This window comes from Hippopotamus amphibius, chromosome 5 (genome assembly GCF_030028045.1).
Source record: "Hippopotamus amphibius kiboko isolate mHipAmp2 chromosome 5, mHipAmp2.hap2, whole genome shotgun sequence".
Taxonomy (NCBI): Eukaryota; Metazoa; Chordata; class Mammalia; order Artiodactyla; family Hippopotamidae; genus Hippopotamus; species Hippopotamus amphibius.
In genome coordinates, this window is record NC_080190.1 from 23,788,333 (window position 1) to 23,806,511 (window position 18,179).

The window sequence follows — 18,179 nt, forward strand, 5'->3', positions numbered from 1 at the left end:
AAAATTTTACACCAGTACATTTAAATAGCCCCTTAAATGTTGTCTTAACTTTCAGCCACTTGTTGCTCTAATCCAGGAGTTGGCAAACTATAGCCCAAGGGCCAAATTTGGCCCATGGCCTGTTTTTGTAAATAAAGGGTTTTGGAACCCAGCCATACCCATGTGTAGTCATACCATCTGTGGCTGCTTTCATGATCCAACTGCGGAATTGCGTAGTTGCAACAAATATTTTGTGGTCCACAAGCCTAAAATATTTACTATCTTGTGCTGTAAGAAAAAGCTTGATGACACTTGCTAATCCATTTCTTACATAGCTGTCAGATCCAACTTTCAGTAGTGTGTGTATCACCTCTGTGTTCAAAATCTTTACTTGCTCTCCTGTTTCACCACATACACAGAGCGACCTCTCAAGAATTCTCACCCTGGCATTAGAGATGATTCAAAGATGGCCCTAGTCTATCTTTCCAGCCATATTTTTTAAACATCACTGTGATCTCTGATTAGGCTGGTTTAAATGATGAACCACAAACACACCATGCTCACCCTAATTCTGAACTTTTGAAGATGTGCCACAACCCAATGTGCAGTATAATTTTCCTATCATCCTTTAAACTATGATTTCAGTGGGCATTTATGATTATAATTAAGCTCATTATTGTTGAGAACCTGCTATGAATCAAGGATGGCAGTAGACTTGCACAATAAATAATTTATTTGTCCTGAATTGTATGTTTTTAAACATACTTGTTTATACATTAAGTAGTTACTCATTGACCATGTACTGGGGTTTCTTTTGTGTCAAGCCCTATCCTAGCATGAGAAATTATATTAAAAAATTTTAACAACTAAATCACAATCTAATGAAAGATACAGGTATACAAATAATAAAAATGATGTGTTTAGCCATAGTAGAAACATGCAATACTAAAGAAGCACAGATGAAGCAACAAACTCTCTCCAGAGAGGTTGGGATGGCTTCATGGAGGAGATGGCATTGGAGCTGGGTATTGGAAATTGAGAATGCCCCAGAGACCTGGATATTTATGGTGGTTTAAAGAATAGCAAGGAGGTCAGGGTTGTAGCAGATTGCAAGGAGAAGTGGCAATGGATAAAACTAGAAGAGAGATGCATGCTATATAGAATGGACCTTGGATGTCTTGTTGAAGAATAAGGAGTTAATCCTTTTGAGACAAGGGAACCCTGAGTGTTTCTGAACAGGAGAGTGACAATCAGAGTCTACCTAGATTGTAAATTCCTGGGTGGCAGAAATTACATTTTACATGTCTCTTTGTCTCCCATGGGTTCTACCAGCTCTGCCTTGAACATAGTGAACATTCAATAGAGAGTTGTCTATTGATTAATGTCTTCCTGGGAGTGAAGTGTTTCTGGCTGACTGGTAGCCAACAGCATTTTGAGTTTTCTCTGAGCTTGATAAAATGCTGACATCTAGTTTTCTGTTTTTTTTTTTTTAAGGTGGCAAATATCATTAAGGTGATGAGAAGCATTAAATTCATGACATTTCTTTGCCTGTCACCTTCACTCTAGTAGTCAGAAGTGTTGTTTGCAGTGTTCAGCAAATTTTTGGCAAAGTTGATACTGTCCAAAAAAAGTTGCAGGTTTATTCTTTGTTAAACCATGTAAAGTAGGGATGGGAAATACCGGTTCTCTAAACTCCTTGACATGCTTTTAATTACTATTATTTAAGCCAAAGTGAAATGAGATTAATTCAGAAGCCTTTGATGCTGTTGATAGGATGGAAGGATGTTGCTCTTCCTACAGTTGTGTAAGCACCAAGTCCTTAGCCTTCTGTGCTGTAAGTGACAGGAATGATCATCCTGTATTAATTGTCACAAGTTGCCAGGAGTAATGGAGGTCTGTGGGCATTGCAGCTTAGGGTGTCAGACCTCAGGTTATGTTTATGATAGTGGTTTTTAAGAAAGGAAAGAAAAAGACATTTCAGAATTTGTAATCTGAGATAGTTTAGCCCTGTGGGAACTGCTTTGTTTCGTTCGCCAGCAAAAACTGGGATTATGATTTCGTTCTGAAAACTTCATAAAGCTGGGACAATACAGCAGTTCCACCTCTCATTTGATTGTGAGAAGAGCACCAGGGTCATTCTATCTTTGACCTGAACCACTTTGCCTTGCTGTGTTCCCTTAGATTCCCTTCCCTTCCCTTAGATTTGGTGATCAGCAAGGCTGGTAAAGAATAGCACCAGCATCCTTGCCTTGCAGACTGAAACTAATTTCAGTTTCTGGTCCCTAGAGCCAACTCACCTATGAGCAGTGTCTAGGGCCCCCAGAGGTCATCCTACATCCCTGCTGATCCCCCCTTGAAGCCTCTTCTCCTGCCTGCCTCCTCTCATTTACTTCTCTACCCCCTCTGAGCTGTACCACTCAACACACAACTCTCCACCCAAATATCCATGGGCTTCACACTTGCCTCCCTCTGGTCCCTTGCAGACTTCTATAGTGAATGTTCTTCCCCTTTCTCTATCCCCTTGGCTAAGCCAAGGTCTGGATACAATGACACCACCTCTCTGAAATCTTTCCGGATTCCCATCCTCCCACTAGGCAAGTCCTCATAGCATTTTGTATAATGGTGTAAAGTGGTCTGAAGCCCACAGGATAGTGATCAACTCAAGGGCGTAGAACTCACTGTTTTGTTTCAATAGTGTATCCAGGACACTTAGCTGTGCTTGGTGCACAGTCATTGCAATAGGAAAATAGTAATAGCTATGATGCAATCTTGAGTTACACTGTGTTAGTCATAATATCAGATGCATTAGCTCAGATAGGTGCTCATTTAAACCTTGTGGATAAAGAAAAGGGTATCTTTACTAAAACTCACTCAAACCTAGCCGCCTCCAGATCCAGACAGAATCCCCTTTTGCAGGGATATCCCCTTTATCTTTATCATGCCTGCCTCCCGCCAGGCACTGCCGTTCAATAATTCCGGCAAGCGGTATCTTTTCCTTGTGACAGAGTGCTAAACAGTGATTTATTGCTTGAATACACATTGCTTTCATGGAAGTGATTTGTTTAAAACAACAGTAAAACGGTAAATAAATTATTCATTCCATGCTAATTCTTCACTTTTATGTGCTGTAGTAAGCGTCAAAATAAGCAGCCTGTGGGGCATTTTATTTTTGCCACATTAATCTTGGACAGTTTAAAGGGAAAAAAAATTGGAGGAACTCTAAGGAAGAGTTTCCATTTTCAAGGAAGTAGATTTCTTTTTCCTACCGCCTCATGCAGCAGCCAGGCAGAGAGTTCTGGCTGAGGCGGCCCCTTTCCCCAGTGGCTACGAATCACTTACTGAACTGGTCCCAGGGACCCCCACACGTTCCTGTTCCCTGCTGGGAACAGTATAGCTCCTTTTCTTTGTAGAGAGCCATTCTCAATGGCCCAATCCCATCTGGCTCTTTCCTGGGATATTTGCACTTCCTAGGGCACACTGGGTGTTGGGTTTCTAAATTTCACTGTGTTTTGATTTAGGATTAAAGGATTAAAAAGTAAGGGAAGCAGCAGTGATGTACTTACCCATTTTTGCAACTGATTTCCCGTGTGAAATAGAGATAACATTTGTTTCTAGCCTTTCTTATCCTTCTTTACTGAAGCCTCATTTCCTGTGTTGGCGTGAGGGACATTTGGGTGACTTTCCGTCTACGAATTGCTTCATTAGCAGAGTAGCAGACGGATGGTCTTGTTGTAGATTTGGGGGAAGTCTCTCTCCTCTTTTCTGAGGATGAGGCCTCCATGTTTTATACCTGCTGGTGCGTAAGGAGAGCCATTGCTCTCTGGCCTGTGAAATCCACAGAGGTCTCAGTGAATGAGACATAAAGATGACCCCTATACTCAGGATGGTAGAAGAGTTAACTCAGCCCATCTCTCAAGGCCCCAGCTCTAGATCAGAAGCCAAGAAGACTGAGTCCTAGCCCATCCCATCTCCTGTGTGAGAATAACTAAAACCATCTCCCTAAGATTGGAAAGTGAGTTAAATGACATACTGTGTGTAAAGCACCTGGCTTGTTGTAAGAGCTTGGCAGTGTCCCATTTACTTCTAGCTAGAGACTGCTCCTTTCTCTTTATTCCCACAGTACTTAGTTTCCAAAGCATTTAGTTCTAACCTGGTGGCTCTGTGAGTCTCTCTCCAGCTGTAACATATAATATGGGCAGGTATCTGTTTCCTTTTTTTTGCATCCTGGGTAGCACTTAGAAGAACAAATATACATTGTGGTCAGTGTCTAGAAAAACAATAGGAGATAGGTGGGCAGACTGAACTTAGCCTCAGGTTGACTGAAAGCTGAAAGTATAACCTTTGAAACTCTTCAAAGCTCTTTCTTTCCCTCTCTTTAAAGAGCTCTTTTTCCCCCGAGGTAAAGCACCAGAGTTCTGGTCTCAGTTTGAGTTTAAATCCCAGCTTTCCTAAGTGATGGTAGGCAAATTCCTTAAACTCTCTAATCTGCCATCTGAAAATAGACCATAAAGAGAAAGAAAAAAAGAAGTATTGGCTTCATAAGATGGTTAAAAATGTATATAGATTATGTTATTCAAAATGCTTAGCAGAGTGACAAAAAAAATTTTTTTAAGTACTCAATAAACTGGTGATAATTCAGTTAGAAAAGGGAATTCTGATTTTATTGATCCTATTTAATAGGAAAAAGGAAAAAAAATAAACTAATTGGCTAAAATCACATAAGGAATTAAAATTGGCTCTGTTACCAGAATCAAGTCTTCTCAACTTCTAGCTCTAGGTCTCCACCCTGCCACCCATGCAGACTTTATTTGGCTTTGTCCCCATTGCACAGAGGAAGTGGTTTTGAGGGGCCCAAAGGGAATTATTGAGAGACCTGGCATTCAGACTTTGACTTCAGATCTGCACCCTGATATACTTACACCTATGAGGGCTGTAAGTATCTTCTTCTATCTAGGAATGTAGATAGAAGAAACTCACAGAATGGGAAGTGGGCCTCTACAGTGTCCTGGCCAACCTTCAGGTGTCTCACAGATCTGTGCATGAAAGCTAACGCTTTTGGATGAAAGGACAGAAAAATCAATAAACCTTTGGATTGGATCACAGATGTGTTTTACAACTACTCAGCCTTTGAAAAGAGATACACAGCATTGAATTATCTGTAGCGTTTAATCTTTTAATCAGCCCAGACTTCTAAGAGGAAATGCAAAGTGTTTGGAATGTCATTCCTCAAACTGGAATTTCATAAAATGGCAGTACTCTTGTGTTGCAATTACTCAGGTTTTTTGAGCACACTCTGTTCCAGACGCTTGCTACAATAATTGTTCATGTAACTGGAACATGCTGTTTATGCCTGGAAAAGTTCATCACCAATATAAGTACAGTTAATCAGTCAGACCATCAACAGATATGGAAGCTCTTTAGGTCAGCTGGAGAACACTGTGTTTGAGTTCAAGGGGGCATTGGTATGACATTGATTTGAATGTGAGTGTAGGGGCCACATCATACTTGGCCTTGTAGGTCATATGAAATTTAAACTTTAAGATCAGTGGGAGGCCATAGAAATGCTTTAACGAGTGGGAAAAGATGACCAGATTGCTATTTTTAAAAAGATTATAGTGGTAGCAGCACAGAGGGTGGCTTGAGGGAAGCAAGATGAGATGTGGGCAGAGATGTCATAGGCATTGTGCTAGGCCAGACCAGGTTGAAGTGAGGTGAGATGGGAAAGGTTTATAAGACTTAGTGATTGATTTGGTTTGGGGAGAAAAGAGAGGAATGGCACCAAGGAAGACTCAGAGCTCCAGCAATGGCAATAGCACTTACTAAGCCCAGTGACATTGAAGATCAAGGTATTAGGCATTGAATGGTGTTATAATGGGAAGAGATCTTACAAGGGTATAGTATAACCATGATGGAAACTGAAGTCCAAAAGAGGTACCTTGGCTTCCTCAGTGTCACAGTGTGTTTAGCAGCAGAACTCAGGTTTAAGTCTGAGTCTCCTGATTCATAGCCCAGGACTGCTGAAATGGATAGCGCCATTGAAAAGTTTTAATGAGCATCTAATGTGGAATCCTACTGAAAGGTGGATTCACAGTGAAGTTAATGAAGCTTAAGATTCAGAGCCTTCGTAGGCATGGGCTCCTGGGAGTGCTGGGAGTTTTGGGGAGCTGTAGGTTGTCTCAGGTGGAGCAGGGAAGCTAGGTTGCAATCAGAAAACATTTCTATTTCCTCATTTCTGCCAAACTGCCTGAAGGTATCTCAGGAGAAAACTATGCAAATCTTTAAAGCGCTGGTGATTTGTTGTGATCTAATTTGTCATTCTAATAAATTTTGACTGTTAAATCTATTTTATTAACCATTTTATATTATTTTTCTTAAAGTGAAGCCCCCGAATTTTATGGCTTTCATTCTCACAAGACCTGAGTCTATGCCTGGTCCTACAAATTTCCGTTACGTCTTCTAACTTTCCAGGCTCAGAACTGGCCGAATCCAATTCTTCCTCCTGTATCTAGGAACTCCTGCTTCATACCTAAATCAGCATATGGTTTGTTAAGATTGTTCTTTACTCTCAGAAGCTCCTTATTCAAAATTTGATTCTTCTAAAAGTGTAACCTACACCATTTTCCAAATGAGGTGGTTGAAGTTAGATGATCTTCCCGGTGCCTTCCAGTTTTGTCCTGTTTCTTTTCAAAGAGTCACAGGATGCTAATTTTTTTATAACCACCCACCAGCCATCTAGATGCCATTGCAGAAGATTAGAATTAGAATCACGTCGAAGCATTTTGGTTCCATGACTAAATGACAAGGTACATATAAAAATCACTTAACTTCTATAGGAATTTTCCTCCAACACAAGCCTTTATTATTTATTAATATATTTGACTTGGGATTTCAAGATGTTATTTGAATTTCACTTTTAAGCCAGCTTTTTTTAAGCTTTGAATTTCCTTTTAGGCAAATGGTGTCTCACCACACATTAGCACTCAGACAAGGCAAATAAAAGATCTGCTTGCTCATAAAGATGTCATTGGTTATTATTTATTTATTTATCTTCCTTTCTGGTTCACTTTAAGGCTTTCCCATGGTAAAGGAAAATATTTGAACTTAGCTTATTTGAACTATCTCTAGTGTTTCAGTGTGTTATTCCTATTGCTTTTGTTAGTTGCCCTAGATGGTAAATGAGAAGGGAAAATGAAAAAAGAAAAACAGAAAGCTTGCATTCTTTTCATTTTTTATTCTAGTGTCTTACTGAGGTTCATGTTCTGATGCTTGGATTGCCTTAATATGCATATCTTTTTTTATTAGCTTTCTGTGTGTTAACCTTGAAAAATAATATTTTTAAAAAATTGAGTTAACCTCTTCAGACCCATGAATAACTGCATAAAACCCAAGATGGAGAAATCGAAAAGGACAGTCTTGCTTCTTTGCTTTCTCTTGAAGCTAAATGTATGGAAACATATGAACAGAAGGGCCCCTCATCATCAACACGCTGTTGGCTGTTTAATGGTGCGTTCACCCTGTGTGTGGGTTCTCACATAGAAAGAGTCTTAATATTTAGATAGTGTCTATACTTCAGACAGTGATTCGAGAGCTTGCAGATCTGTCTTTCTCAGATCAGTGCCTCAGAGAAGTTGAAAGGGAATTTCTCCATTATTCACATCCCCTCTCTCTCCCTCCTACCAAACTCAGGTTTGTACCACTTTTACTTCAACATATGGAAGATTTCCTCTGTTTTGTTTTCTAGATTTCCAGAGAGAAGATGTTGCAAGAAGTATTTTTTTTTTTTATTGTTTTGCAACTCTGAATTAGCAATTATGTGTGTTTCTATAGCTAAGTACCAGGTAACCTAAATTGAATAGGGACTAACTCAAAGGCCGGTGGTTTGGAGAGGAATGAAGAGAATGTAGTATATGGTTTGTTTTTTTAACTGTGAAATGATGGACTTGCAGAGGACATTTCCAATAGGTTCATTGCCTTGGAGCGCTCCAGACCACCCTCTGAGCTGGCAACTTCTCTCCCCCCATGCTCTAGCCTCAGTTGTTTTCATGTCTTGAAGCTTTGGCTTTGGGTCTCTAATATTTCTTTTTATTTTCCTATATGTAATATATTTCTATTTTACTATTCCTGTATAGAGAGGTTTTGTCTTGAATATCCATTTTCCTCATATTTTGTGCAATCATCTTATCTTGCAACTCTTCTGGGATGTCATTGGTGCTGATATCTGACTTTTCTAGAAAAAAACCCACATCATTTAAAATAATTTAGCATCTCCCTACTTCCTCTGCTGTAATGCAGAAGATTAAAATAGAGTATAATTTCGGGCAGAGTAATTTAAATAGAGGAAGAAGAATATGAAATGGTCAACATTATCCACTAGATATGGATCTATGTTTGGAAAATTATGTTCTTTTTTATTATTCAAAAAAGAAGAGGAGAAGGAAAGAAAAAAATAGGAATGAAGTGTCATCAGTCAGTCTGTTTGGTTTGGCATTGTAAGATTAATAGCTATTGGAGAGAGTACTTTTTTTTTTTTTTTTTGAGTTGATAGCATCCCTTACCTTGGGGAATAGAAGAGCAAGTTGATGATCAAAGGTTCTGTTTTCAAGATTTGCATCCAAAAGCAATTTAGGTCTGGTGGATTTGACAAGCTTGGATTTGTTTGCTGAGTACAATGACCTGGCTCTAGGATTAGAGTATAATAGCTTTTCATTTAAAGCATTTCTTTACTTGTTACTAACAGGAAAGAACATGACTTTCAGCAGACAGGGGGCAAGAGATATGAGTTGCCTCCAATGAGAGCTGCAGTTTTTCTCACATGCAAACTCCTGCGACAGTGGCCACCAACTCCTGGGCCAGCCATGGCCTTTACATATTAGCTGCAGATGACCTCCACAGTGAAAGACTCAGAGGAAAGACGTAGCAAATTTTACTAAAAAACGTTCCACTTTCCGTAAAAGCTCTTCTATATGCTACAATTTGCCCTGGTCTAGTGTTGAGTAACTTATCTGTATGCCCTGTTTTGTCTGCATCTCTATTGACTGTCTTGTCTTTTAAGTTCCCCAGGGGGTGTCCAGCAGCTGTTTAACTCACACTATTTCAGTGTCATGCAGAGGATATTATATGAATAAACATTACATTAAATTTTGTATGAACTTCTACGAAACATGAAGGTCGTTTGGGGATTAAGGACTTTCCAGAGGCAAAAATCTACAAACTGCTTTCTTGCTGGCCCCGCACCCCACATTCATCCCACTCTTTCTACTACTGATTTTTCATATCTAATTGTGTTTGTATGTGCCGAATTACCTCCATCTGATGACTTCAAGTGTACGTCTGTGGTTGTGAGTGGGTGAGTGCATCATACCAACCTTCCAACTTCTCTCTGGGACTTCTTACTCTAGCTGAGCAGCTATTGATTTCTGTGCCCTTTGATAATTCAAATGGAGCACAGTTACACATTCTTGTAAATCTTCTAAAAATGTTGATATTATACAATAGTCTGTTGAAATTTGCAGTTAGATGTGTGTACATTTATGTCAGGAACCCCTAACCTGGGGACAGCCAAATTCTGCAGTGAGTTAAGTGGAAGGATCAGCTTCTCAAAACAGGATTCCACCAGGGTTCAAAAATTTTTAAAAATTTAAAATGACAAATAAAAATGCCATTGATCTGAGGTCGGGAAAAAAGGTAAAACTTAAGTTTGTCCATTATAAGGAAAAAATATTCCAGGACTTGCTGGAAGAAGGCAGAGCAAGAGAGTTATTGATCAGTGCCTTATCTGATAGGTAACAGGACTTCGATACTATTGAATTGAATGTAAAGTGAAAATCCTTCAGTGGTTCTGCCTTGCCTCTAGGAACAATCATACTCATATTAAGCAGTATACCATGGGGAAAGTTAAGCACAGTGATTAAGAGCCTGTATCTGATGTGAATTAAACTTGTCCCCCACTTACTAGCTGAGTAATTTAAGTTACTTAGCTTCTGTGTGCCTCGATTTTCTCATCAGGAAAAAAGAATCATTTGGTTACTTGAAATGCCCTTAATAATGAAATTTGTCTGGCATATGAAGTCAGCATCCAAGAAATACTAGATGTTATTAATAATAGCAACTGCTTACATATGCACAGAATTTTAACATTTGCAGAGATTTTTCCCACTTCCTACTGTGTTTGCTTCCCAAAACTCTGCAAAGTAAAAAAGATAACATTATTTTCTTATTTTACTGACATTGATTTATTTATTTAAGTAAGAGAAGTCAGTTCAATATTTAGGTGCCTTATTCAAGGTGAAGCAGTGGCAGATACTACTAGTTGTAGTGGCCATTCCCCACGTTTTCTTTGCTGGCAGAGCCCACCTCGTTTTCTCTTTTTTTTTGCACGTCCTGTGTGGGCATATGTGGCAGGATCCTGGTCATTGAAACTGCAGAGATTTTGTTAGCAGAGCTTTTGGGAAAGGGTTTCCTTTCTAATTTAAAACAAAACAAAACAAAAGCAGACATATGCTAGAGGCTCTTCTTTTCTTTTCTGGAAGTAGCTATGTCTGCACGTGCTACAAAGAAGTGTCATGGCCTCGTTGCAAACAGGAGGGCAAGTAGCACCCTGTGTTGACACTGTCAGAGAGGAAATATGTGCATCACTTGAGTCCTTGATGACATTGTTAGGCTAACTTGGTCGTGGAATCCCATCAAATCTGGACCTCTTGTTATATGAGATAATATATCTGTTATTTTTTGAGTCATTTTTAGTATTCTATCTCTTACACTAAAGGCATACTAACAGATTATAGTGGCTAAACCAAGAATCAAACTCTAGTCTTCTGCTGATTCCAAAGCCTTTGTTCTTTTCAGCAAAGCACACTACCATCCTAATATTAAGGCCCTTCACAGTAGAGCCAAATGTTTCTCTGTGTTCTCTCCTTTTGTAAGAAGCTGTTCCTGATGATACTTTTCTTTCTTGCTCTCTAAGAGATATAAACACTTTTCTTCTGCTGCATACCTTTTCCTTCTTTATTTTGTAACCATCTTTGTACAGCTCTGCCTCTCCACTAGACTGTGAGTTTCCTGGAACTGGTACTGAGTCTCATTCTCCCTTTGTGTCCTTCTAGCAGATATTTTTTATTCCTGCTTCTCAAAAAGGCATAAGAAATGTTTATTAAATTAAATGTGTGGAATTTTAGAGCTGAAAGTTCTTTCTTCTGAACAAAGCTCCCATATTTTGGGGTATTATAAAAGGTTCTTATCCTTGGATTCACGACCCTCCTCGGATTCAGGAGATCAGTGAAATCATTAATGTTATATTCATTGTTTTATGCTCGTAGCTTTTATTAGATCAGATTCTTAATTCATGGCTCCTTGAAAGAATGAGAACCCCTGTGTAAGTTGGAAAGTTGAATAAAGGCTTTCTGAGCCACAGACACAATCTGGAGCATGCGTATTTTAGGGAAACCACTGATAAGCTTTGCTTCTTTTCCCAAAGACTGGAGTGCAAAGGAAACAACCAAAAATAAAACAACTTTCTGGCTGTTGAACACCCCTCTTCTGTCTTATCCAACTTTTCGATTCCCATGAGAGATTGTTTAACATTTCTTCAGGGCCCTGATTATTCTCTGTTCCTCACATTCACTTCCATCCACATCTTTAAAAGCATCTGACCTAATGTCTCTGGCAAGCTGGTACAGTGAGCAGAGAGGGGGCCATTCGAGCCTGGACGATGCGGGGACACCAGGGCCTGCAGGGAGCTGGTGGCGGAAGGATGCAGGTAGCCAGCTTCAGTCCCTGAACCTCCCTGCTGACATCTTCCATGTGGTTATCCTAATATTCTTTCAAGCTAGACTGAGGCCCAGTTCAGGAGGGCGGGGTTATGAGCGCTGGCAGGATTGAGTTCTGCGCAGCCTCCCTGAGCTTTACAAGGACAGAACCTCCTGCCCAGGCTCCCTGCTGAATCACTGATGACTGAGAGCATTACAAAAGAAAACTTCCACTTCCATAGTTGGACACAGAGTGAGGAATAAAAAAAAGAATGAAAATCATTAATAATTGAAAAATGAGGAGACAGGTCCTACTTTTCTAAGATTTCCCTGAGATGAAGGAGAGATGAGGTGAAGGCCAGTGGCCAGGCCAGGTGTCCCAGTGGAACTCAGATCTCCCTGAATGTCCACTAGTTCTCCCAGAGCTAGCCTAAACTCATAGTTTAAGAAGAATAGGAAGCTTGCTAGGCAAACTTCTCCTTCAGGAAAGATTCTCTTTAGTCTGCTGCTACCAACCAGGTTGCTACTCATAAGCAAAATAATTAGGAGCGGCCACTCCTGCGGGAATATGCACATGCCTTCTTTGAGGACTGGGAACCTCATTGACTCTCTACCCCACCTTCCATCCTCCTTCCTCTGGGGTGCATGCTTTAAGTTTGCAAAGGGTCAGAACACTGTGTTCTTTCCTTAGGAAAATCAATGGAGGATTCCTGTGCTACTACTTGGGATGTGTAGAGTAAATGTTGGTTTGTTGCAGTCCAGTAATCGATTTATAGACATTTTTAAAGGTATACTGTGTAGAATCAGGTTTCTAGGAAGGTGTTTTAGGGATTCCTTAAATGTTTGGAGTTTCATTTCTAAATTACGTTTTTATGTTAAAACACTTGCTGTCACATTCTAAGGTGTCATCTGTCTAAATATTTGACATAATGGAGACTTCTGATGTGTTAACTTAGCCTGCTTGCCTGCCTGCTGTGTTAATTCATTCTAATCCAGACCTGGATATAAGGCGTGCCCTGCCATTTTGATACTGCTTTTACTGGTTTTTGCTGTTTTACACTAAAATGACTGTTAGTCATCCAGGTATAGTCTCCCCTCCGTATCCACAGGATCTGCATCCCTGAATTCAGTCATCCACTGATCAAAAATATTCGGGAAAAAATCCAGAATTTTCCAAGAACAAATCTTGAATTTGCCACTTGGTGATGACTATTTATATAGCATTTACATTGTGTTAGGTATTGTAAGTAATCTAGAGATGATTTAAAGTATATGGGAGGACATTCATAGGCTATATGCAAATATTGAGTTGGCCAAAAAGTTCATTCAGGTTTTTGCATAAGATGTCATGGAAAAACCTGAACGAACTTTTTGGCCAACCCAGTACTATGCCATTTTGCATAAGGGACTTGAGCATCCATAGATTTTGGTATCCATAGGGGGTCTTGGAACCACTCCCCTGTGGATACCAAGGATGGCTGTACTAATGTCTCTGTCTCTATAAATGCTTTTGCTGTGTAACTGAGAGCAGAAAGAAGTTGGGGTTAGCAGAGGGGAGGAGTGAATTGTCATTTTCTCTTTCTTTTTTGGTGAGAATGCTTAAGATCTACTCTCAGAAAGTTTTGAATATGTAATATTGTACTATTAACTCTAGTCACCATGCTGTACAGTAGATCCTCAAAACTTATAACTGAAAGTTTGTACCCTTTGACCTACATCTTTTCATTTCCTCCTTCTCTCAGCCCCTAACAACCACCATCCTAGTGTATTACATCATTTTTTCTTTGTTTTAGATTCTGCATATAAATGATACAGTATTTATTCTTCTTTATCTGTATTATTTCACCAACAAAATGCCCTCTAGGTTCATCTATGTTGGCACAAATGGCAGGATTTCCTGCTTTTTTATGGCTGAATAATATTCCATTGTGTGGACTCTACTTCATTTTCCTTTCTTAAAAATTTATTTTATTGAAGGATAGTTGATTTACAATGTTGTATTAATTTTACTGTGTAACAAAGTGATTCGGTTGTACATGGTACATACATATATATATATACACTATATTTCTTTTTCATATTCTTTCCCTTATGGTTTATCACAGGATATTGAATGTAGTTCCCTGTGCTATACAGTGGGACCTTGTTTATCCATTCTATATATAATAGTTTGCATCGACTAATCCTAAACTCCCAATCCATCTCTCCCCAGCCCCCCCTCCCCCTTGGCAGCCACAAGTCTGTTTTCTCTCTCTGTGAGTCTGTTTCTGTTTCATAAATAAGCTCATCTGTGTCATATTTTAGATTCCATTTATAAGTGACATCATATGGTATTTGTCTTTCTCTTTCTGACTTACTTCACTTAGTATGATAATCTCTAGACCATCCATGTTGCTGCAAATGGCATTAGGGATACTACGTTTTCTTTATGTGATGGTTTCTTGATAACTATATACAGAGGAGCAGATGAGAGGCTGGAATTGGTGTAATTATTCAGTAAAGGCTTTGGGAGACTCTAGGAAAAGGGGTAATAGTTTGTTGAGCTCATTGCTGGGGAGGAAGCCACAAAGGAAGCTTCATTCCCTTGAAGACCTTCATTTATCCCTGCACAGAGCCTGGCACAGTTTCTGGTGCCTTCTCATCCTCCAAGGAATGAGTGATTTGAAAACAGCAGCTTGGTGGACAGGCTTCAGCATCCTCAGCACCATCCCCCAGCACCAGAAACCTTATGAGCAGTGGATACGGCAGGTAGGAGCCCCAGCAAAAGAACAGGACAGGTGACTTGTGACAGCAACTCCTAGACTGGTTGGGGGGTCCTTAGACATGTCTCCTTGGAAAGTCCCAGAAATACCTGGGCACTGAGGTGCTGACGCAATGTAGGTAGATGTTGTCTAGTCATAGATATTTAGATTATAACTCTTTAAAGAAAGTATCCTAAGATTTAAAGAGGAACCTAAAAAAGCTATTACCATATGGTCACCACTTATTGTTTTGAATCAGGGATATTTTGGTACTATATCATAAGAACAAAATATAGGGAAAAAACAAGATGCTTATAGATATTCCATTTTGTGTGGCTGTATTTATCAAAACAGCCTTATTCTCATTGATTGGATTTACAATTAAATACTATACACTTGGACTCAGAATTAAATCTATACGTGAAAATTGTTTACCAAATGAATAAAAATAAATGACCATTTATATACTTTTAAGTACATATAACGGTTCACTTGACCAATGTTCCAGTGATTTTGTTTGTTTGTATGTTTGTTTGAAAAATACACAAAAATGGTAGACGTTAGAACCTGAATACGCAGACAATTGCATTTACCTCTTTTTATCATCTAATGGTGGTAGTTTGGGCTGTTGCCCTTTAACAGGTGCTAATTCTGTAAAACAGTATTGCTAACTAACCAGAAAGAGAAACAAACAACAACAAATACGATCAATATAATGACGTGTCACCATCCAGGAGTAAGGTGGTAACTAACGCATATAGACAGGAAAGGGAAAAAAGAGGGGAAAAGAGATTCCAAATAATTGATTGAAAACATAACTAAAGGTTAGCAGTTCTCCCTTTTTTCTTGCTCTCGTTCTGAAAACAGAAAGATTAGATTGATTCAAGCAGATATGCTTTGAAATGCCATAAAGGACGCCTCATCTGGTGCAGTATTGACAAACTGCCTGAGTATATCACTGGCATTTTCGTTTTACTCGCCCAGCAAGAAGAGTCAGGGAGTGGATTTTTACCTCCCTGCCCGCCTGTCTGTGATTGCTTAAACAAGTTCTGCGTGCATGTGTGAGGGGCTCCTCACCATTACATGCTGGGTTAAAAAGGTTCCTTCTGTGGGGTTCCAGTGAATTCCCTCGTCAGATGGATGGGAGATGCAGTGGGTGACCAGCTGAACTTCATTATTTAGCTTACTGCCGTCTTGTATCAAGAGAGCAACTACCTAGAAACGCTCTATGCCCACGCCCCCATTTTCTTGGTGGAGGATTTATAGGCCTGTTTGGCAAAATCACACTGAGGTGGAGCAGCGACATCCCTCTGTGTCTTCAAACAAACAGCCACCCCGCTGCCACTGATCAGCGTTCCTGGGATGGCGGTGATTGAAATTCAGCACTTAGGGCGACTTAACTGGCACACAGATCTGTTAAACATATGCCCCCACCACAGGCCTTCCATCTGATGTGCCCATAGGGTGCCCAGCGCTTCACACATGCTCACATGCTCACATTTTGCTACAGAAGTAAGTTTTGAACAGATCCTTGAAGGAGGCCTATGCAGGGGTTAAGGAGGAGGGTGGCCTTAGAGCACAGGTCCTCAGGTTTCTGCCTGTCTTGGGGTGACCGTGGTCCTTCATTCCCTTGAACTTGGAGCAAACCTAAGGTCGTGTAGTTCCAGTTTGCTTGCTGTAAAAGAAGTTATCCGAATCCACTCATCGATGCTTGTGCCTTCAGTAAAGCAAGCCCTGTGCTGGCAGAGTAGAACTTGGAAGGATTCAGCGCTCCTTGGAAGCTTGCTGCCTTGGAATTCAAGGCTAGACAGTTCTGTGCTCGCTGTGGCCTTCAGACAAAATCCAGGAAGTTGATGTCAACATTTTTCTGCTGAGTTGGAAACTGTAGGACTGGGCTGAATGTTCTAGGTTATGAGTATCAAGAGAGAAATATGAACCTCAACAGAAAACAAAGTAGAGCTATTAGGTTCTTTTCATTATGTAAGGAGAGCAAATAAGGGCTGAGACCATCTATGGTGAGAACACACTGCTCTGTTGAATCTTCCCAAGTGTCCTGGAGCTCCTGTGCTTCACTCAACCTGGCAGAGCCAGGTCATGGCTGCAGGCAACAAAAGCAGCAGCTTTCTCAAGCTGCCATGATGGGCGTGAGTTTCAGTGGATTCCAGGCCAGCAGGCCTCATCTGTGTGTGTGTTCTCTTCTGGCATCAGGCACAATCCTGGGCTCCTAGTAACTGCTTCATAGATGTTGAATTCTAAAATGAGCTAAATAGTTTGGCCCCTTCTGAGGGAGGTTGAAAAGAGCAATAAGTTAAAATCAGAGGAAGATTTGCCAAGAAGCAAATGAAGCTTAAGTTTTAGTGTCCGTAATTGCACAGGCCCCCTCCTCGAGTGTGGAGATTGGAACTCATAATTTCATATTGTTTCTTATGAAGGACTCCCTAAATTCTGTAAGCTTCAGGATCCCGTAAAACAGAGATCTGTGCCTGTTAAAATGCTGTTGCTTAGTCCTTGTTGCTTCTGTCCACTGGCTTTCCCAGAAATTGGGAGATCAGAAGAAATAGATAAAGCCAAACCTATAGAGAAGAAAGGGAAGAAACTAGCATTTTAAAACCTCATGCTAATTGAAGGGTAATTTTGCATTTATTACCTAATTTAACCCCTCACAGCCACCTGTCTGAGAGAGAGCATGTTAAGTTTCAGAGAAGCTAAGTCACCTGCCCAGTCCGGTACAGCGAATAGGGCTGGGACCTGTGTCATTGACCTTCCTCACTCCCAACCATCTGCTCAGTGGCTGCCTTGCAGGGCACATATCTGACAGCTCTTCTGGCTTCCCTGAAAGAGTTAAGCCCACCAGGATAAGAAATGCCCAGATGGGCAGGTAAGTCTTGCCTCTGGGTGAGTGGGAAAAGGTTAGGTAGGGCATCAAGCTTGAGCTATTTAAGGGAAGTCACAGGCAAACCCTTCCCCATTCTGTGTAAGCCATGCTGCAACAATTCATTCAATTATGTTAAGCGCCCATTAAAGGAATTCTAAGCCCTCCCTTGGGCCATTTCAGTTCTATGAGATTGTAATTGTTTGAAACAAACCGTGATTTTTTCTTTTGCCTTCAGGTGATTCTCATTTTGACAAAGCTCTATGACTATAACCTGGGGAGCATCACGGAGAGCTCGCTTTGGAGGTAAGGAAATTGAGCTAATAATTAGTGTTATTTAAACATGATGCCCTTGGCTGGGCTGCTCACTGCCCCCCCCCACCCCTGTTTCCTGGTGGGAAGGTTTCTGGTTACCTGTACCCTTTCTTCCTCTGTTTGCTCTTTGTTTCCTTTAGCTAAGGGGTTAAGGTTTATTTCCAGAGAGAGTGGATCCTCACCTTTTTTTTTTTTAAGCTCTTTATTGGAATATAATCGCTTTACACTGTTGACCTCTTCTTTTGGTCACAGATCTTCTTGCTAAACTGTTCATTAGGTTGTCTTTATGTGTTTTGGTTCCCATAGTTCTCACTGACCTGTGAGCTTATTGGGGCAGAAATGTAAGCATAAGGATATCTTTGTAGAGGGCATCAGCGTAACCTCTGAGTCTTCAGAACCCAGGCAGGCCATGAGGGCAACACTTTCACAGCTTCCCTTCTGTGGTTCTGCAGCACAAAGGTGCACACACACTTGTGTGCTTGCCTTTATCTCTGGGGTTCACACTATTGTGTCACACAGAGTGTGCAG

At 40.4% G+C, this 18,179-nt stretch overlaps 1 protein-coding gene across 4 annotated transcripts in view; it reads left to right on the forward strand.

The window, feature by feature from the left end:
* SORCS1 (sortilin related VPS10 domain containing receptor 1) overlaps positions 1-18,179 on the forward strand; it is a 497,412-nt gene that overhangs the window by 162,926 nt on the left and 316,307 nt on the right. For all 4 annotated transcript variants that reach the window (XM_057735386.1, XM_057735384.1, XM_057735383.1 and 1 more), the window contains exon 2: positions 17,575-17,642. In XM_057735386.1, the coding sequence (XP_057591369.1) occupies positions 17,575-17,642 (68 nt within the window). The remainder of the gene's footprint in view (positions 1-17,574; positions 17,643-18,179) is intronic.